Source organism: Egretta garzetta, unplaced genomic scaffold, assembly GCF_000687185.1.
Source record: "Egretta garzetta isolate BGI_Z169 unplaced genomic scaffold, ASM68718v1 scaffold486, whole genome shotgun sequence".
Lineage (NCBI taxonomy): Eukaryota > Metazoa > Chordata > Aves > Pelecaniformes > Ardeidae > Egretta > Egretta garzetta.
In genome coordinates this window covers 2,264,698-2,270,009 of record NW_009260126.1, presented here as the reverse complement: position 1 = coordinate 2,270,009, position 5,312 = coordinate 2,264,698, and the positions used below count along the sequence as shown (strand labels likewise).

Genomic DNA, 5,312 nt, shown 5'->3' with positions numbered 1-5,312 from the left:
CCCCCCCCCCCCCCCCCTTCTCTGCTACACTAACTAGACAAATCAAAACTACTACACTAGCTTTGCTACTGATAAAAGGAATACTTGGATATGCTGATTTCTAACTTGATTGAAGTACTAAAAAGTTTCTCAACAGTGTTAAAGCATATTGATAGTACAACATTACCATAAAGTACATTTCATTAATACTTCCCAGGGAACAATACAAGTGGGAAGGTGGAGAGGGATTGCTCTGAGAGCTCACCCCTACCTTCCTACTGCTGTGCTTCAGCCAGTAAAGATTTTTACATTCTCACTCTTTTCCTCACAATTTGTGCTTAAATATATACACTGAGTACACAGGCATTTCAGCAAGATATCATTAGCTAATGACTGAAGGAAACCATGAATAAGCTTAGTCGCATGAGCTGTCTCATTAGAACTTTGTGGCAGTCACATCATGTAACCCATTTATATGTCAGGCTGCTTTTGATGTTTTACGTGTTGAATGCTGAGTTTTATTTCCCAACATACACATGTTTAGGCAAACAGGCCTTTTGTTCTCTCTTGTAATTATCATGTTGTGTTATACAAGTATTACATTAACATATGTGCTAACTGATGAAGCACAATGATGTCATTAGAAATAAAAAACACTATTCAAAATTGAAGGAGACATCTAAACCTAAGCTTTCCAGAACAGAGCGCCTTACTGGAGCAATACACTGGCTATCTTGCAGACCAATCTTGTTTCAGGAACCAGAACTGGTCTTTTTTGACAACTAAGATGATTCTTTATTAGGCTAGAATGCCTTGGTGCAGACGTGACGACGCTTGCCCTTTATGCCCACAAGTGGAAGCTGGCCCATGCACAGAAAGCATCCAATGGGCCATGCTGAACATGTCCTGAGAAAGAAGCAATGACTGCTATGAAGAGCAGAGAGCTTTTAGGAAAGAGCTGTTATCACCACCCATCCTATCAACTTTAATGGACCAGGTTAAAGAAAAGACCTTTAAAGAGTGCTAAATGAAATATCCTTGTCAAGGGTGATGAGAATGGTACACTTTATTCAGTTATTTCTGTTCACTGCCTGCTTACCTAAGAAGTCAACCTGTTGCCTTCCTGCTCTTAGCTGTAAGCCAGAAATGTGTAACACAGAAGAAAGTACAAGCCTCGAAAATTAGCAAAACAATGCCCTATAAAAAAAAGGAGAATAAGTAGCTAACAATTGAGGCTGTGAATTTCACAGGTTATAGTCAGGGTCTAAGTCTTCATCTAAATTTAATTTTGCACACAGCAGTTTTCCAACACTATAAAACACACTTGCTATTCTACCCCCTATTTGTCAATATTAAGGCTTTGCCATCAGCCATAAAAACAGACTTTTGTGCTACATGACCTACTGGGCGAGGTTGGACATGTCACTTCACCACCCCACTTCTCATTTTCCTGTCTGTAAAACTAAGAAGGAAAAATAAAAATAATCAAACCAGCAGCTTCACAACATATTTGAAGACACAGCATTTTTCGTCTATAATGAAGTAATGTAATTTGTGTGAACAAACCATTTCTTCTATCTTAACTTGGAGCAAAGAGAAGGGTATGGCTGCCACATAAAAAGGTGTGGACAGAGCTCGCCTAGAGAAGTGATGCTGTGTATATACCCCAAAGCATATTGGATTGTTATTGCCTTATCGTGGTGCAAGTGGGAACAATTCTATTTTTGCCATGTGGTTATGGAAAAGTCCTGACTGGATATACGTTAAAAGTGTTAAAAATAGGGTTCCTAGGCAAGAACGCTGCCAGCTGGCACAAGTGTTCTTCCTTTCTCCCCTTAGATAAGGGGTACACTGCATCAGGAGTTACAGAACCGTGCAAGACCTTGCTTTTCCTCTTGCATGATTGCCCAGACACTGCCACATTATTTCTAGCAGCATTTCTTCATGTTCCTTTCTCTTATTTCCAATTCCATCCACTCCTTGTTTTCAGATTAACTGGTATCTCCATAAATTAACTCCCTGCTTACCATGTTCCTTCAGGTGGGGCTTTAAATAACTACACAAAGCAGCTTTGGGGAATCTGGACAAAGCCAGTACACAACCCTCCAAAAACTCCCTACTAATAATTTTACCAGTCCTACACATTATGCTTTTTATATACAGTACCTTTTTAATCCAGTAACTGTTTTATTAACCTGTGACAGAATGCACATCAGCATAAGTATGTAAAAACCACTGCAGGCAAGAGACCTATGTTGCTACCTAGTCTTACATTCCCTTCCACTGATATGAACCACTGCAAAAGATGCAGAGTTTCAGAGAGGCTGTACTGAACTTTCAACGCAACTTCTAATTTGGTCCACCAAGAATTTTTCAGTCAACTCGAACATGAGAAGTCAGTGCTCAAAAATAAGTTTGCTGCTAAAGAGATGGGAATCGAGTGACTTAAGACTTATTTGGGGAACCAGAGAGAAAAGAGATGCAACAGTCATGAAGGGCGAGGATGGGAAGTTAGGTGTAGTTAGTTGTTCCCCAAATACAAATGGTATACTTAATTGTTCCCCAAATAGCAACAAAGCCATCGGTAAGAGGGTAAGATGGCTGCTTCTTCCTTCTTTTAGGCCCATGCAGTCATCATTGCAGTCAATAAATATATAATTTTTATTGCCCAGACTTTGTGGCTGGCTGGTGCAGCTTTTATCTCAAACCTAAGTCATTAGTGAGCTATTGATCATGGTAATATTAGTTCAGTGAAGCTCAGCACAGTCAATTCCTTTGGTCTATTTTTAGTTGCAGTTGGGTTTACTGCATGTGGAAACAACATATGGAAGGGGCATCAATAAATACTTATAGAAGCCTTGTTTTTGTTCTCTTCTTTAATCAAAATCTATTTTAATCAACACTTTGGGGAATACCAAGTAAACAATTTAACATAAGACAATCTTGCAGAAAGTATGTCAAGCTGTGATGGTGTAAGTCAACACAGAAAATATCAACAGATAAGCACAGAAAACCAGCAATTCTACCAAAGAAAAGATAGAAGAGCGGCATTGCTAGTTAACACTTTTTTAGTAAAAGCACGCACAGACATACTTCATTACATTGACTGTACTTTATTCTTTGAATGTCTATTAACTAATTAGACACTTGGAAGATAATCATTAGCCTACCAAGAGGTTTTGTCAGTAAGTTTTTTTTCAGTCATTTGCAAAGTTCATTTCTCACTAGAGTACAGTAAGAGATTTTCTCTTCTTTCTCAGGAAGGTCTCCCTACTCCAGCCTTACACTGCAATGACTTCATATGAGTGACAGAGCTAAACAAGTAGAAGAAGGACACCCATTTTACGTGGGTAAAAAAAGGCCAGACTGAATGAGAAAATAAGACAGCCACCCAAATTGATGAACACATCTAAAGTACATCGTTAAATGCAAAACCAAGGTCTGGGTCTGTTGGTTTAAAATGGCTGTGTCATGGGTTAAGATTTGAAAAGAGCCATTGCTTCCTTTACTTGGTTACTTATCTGGTACAGTTTACTGCAGTCAGCATAGTTACACTGATGTCAAGCCTAGAGTAAACAAGACAACCACTTAGGAAAAACCGGACTTCATTATTAATACTGTCTCAGCTATACTACTTAGTTAAAAAAGCTCAGTTAGCTTTAGACCTGTGCTCCATTCATTGTCCACTTACAGTGGAAACCCTAATTTTGTTGCCTAGGTCTCTTCAGAAAGGGAACAAATCGTCAGAGGGAGAATATTGATATCCATAGCATAAGGGTTACTTAAAGACCATCAACAAGACCACTAATTATGATCAACGAAATTGCTAGTTTCACTGGCTGATTTCAGTGAAAGTCAGTGCATGTTTTGTCTTTGTATAAATTATCCTTGAAAAGACACATGAAGTCTGACACACAGTCAGCTTTTGCCATTCTCATATCGCTTCCAGAAAGGGAAACCCTGAGTTCTCATCTGAGCTAGACTAACAATGAGGGAAATCTGAAAGCTTTTAATGTCTACTCTCTTTCTTGCCTACAGCTGCGATTTTGTCCTTCCTACCTGTTTAGGTTTTTTTAAAAAAGAAAAAGTTCAATGCCTTCAAAAATCACTGTTGGATTTGAAACTCAATGTCAGTGGGTAATCTGTGTTCTTTGGCATTGTCTAGCTAGAAAAATATTATTTAGGAAGAGAAATACTTTCTCTGGGTCTGATTGTGAGACTCTTTTGCTGAACAGCACTCATTCTTGTGAAATACACTAGTACTTCACAAAGTCAGAAGCTGTGCATTCTGGCATACATTCTTAACTCAAGGCTGTCACAAACGGCTGTATCAGACCGCAGTTACATGCAACTTCCACCACCATAAACTGGAGGTTCATTTCTTTGAGCAACACTGGACTAGAACTCCCCCAAATCAACAATTTTCCATACTCCTCTCTGGAATCATCTCTCTCAATGAGCAGACACACATTCCTGCCTGTGGCAAGCAGCAATAGATTTTCCTGTTTGGAAGAAAGCGTATCCCGCAAAAGCCATTCAAAGCAGGTGCAACTTTCTCTACCTGTAATAACCCTTGCCAGTTGGCAGAGAAAAAGGCACTTTTCCTTACTGCAGATTTCACATCAGATAGGTAAGGGTGAAAATTTGTTGTGTTTCAGGCACCCAGTCGAGCAGAGTAGGGATCCACTGGAGAACTTCAAACCCTGTTTTCACACAGTTATCAACAGCAGCTTAAACGTGGCTTTCCTGTTAAATGGGTTAGTTTCAAGTGGTATTTCTGTAATGTACTTGGCTTCTCAAGTATGTTTTATGGTTATAAAAGCCATACTATTTATTATTTTTATTGTTGGTAACAGCCAGTGTTAACAGGTGCCTCCTTCTACCAGGAAGAGAGTTTCTCCAAAAAAGCAGTTAAAACACTTTTCCTATGGCAGTCTCAATATTCAGATCATCAATTACATTTTTCTAAGACCTCTTTGTACTACTGGGATTATGCCATTTATTTATAGGTCAAATGAACCAGCCCTTAAAAGGTTGAAAAGGGGGTTAAATTTGCGATGGATAAGTATATCCATTTCATTTCTCTCCAGCACCAGGCTGCTCTCACACCGGTTTTCGGTCATGGTCTGCAATCACGACACAGGCAATTACTATTTTAAGAAACGTGAAGTTCTTAAAGTAAGCGGACTTACTGAGTGCTTTGATCCTCGCGTTTTACGTAAGGCTACAGGAGAAAAAAGTGGCAACCGGTAGGTGGAAGGCGGCAGGCATTCCCCGGCTTCTCTCTCGGGCAGGCCGGGGACAGCCAGACCCAGCCCGGGGACCCTGCTCCG

General features: G+C 39.7%; 1 protein-coding gene across 1 annotated transcript in view; it reads right to left on the bottom strand.

The window, feature by feature from the left end:
- The window catches only part of BAG3 (BAG cochaperone 3), an 18,009-nt gene that overhangs the window by 10,655 nt on the left and 2,042 nt on the right, over nucleotides 1-5,312 (bottom strand). Inside the window, 1 exon segment of the mRNA XM_035896904.1 lies at nucleotides 5,172-5,304. Coding sequence (XP_035752797.1) covers nucleotides 5,172-5,304 — 133 coding nt within the window.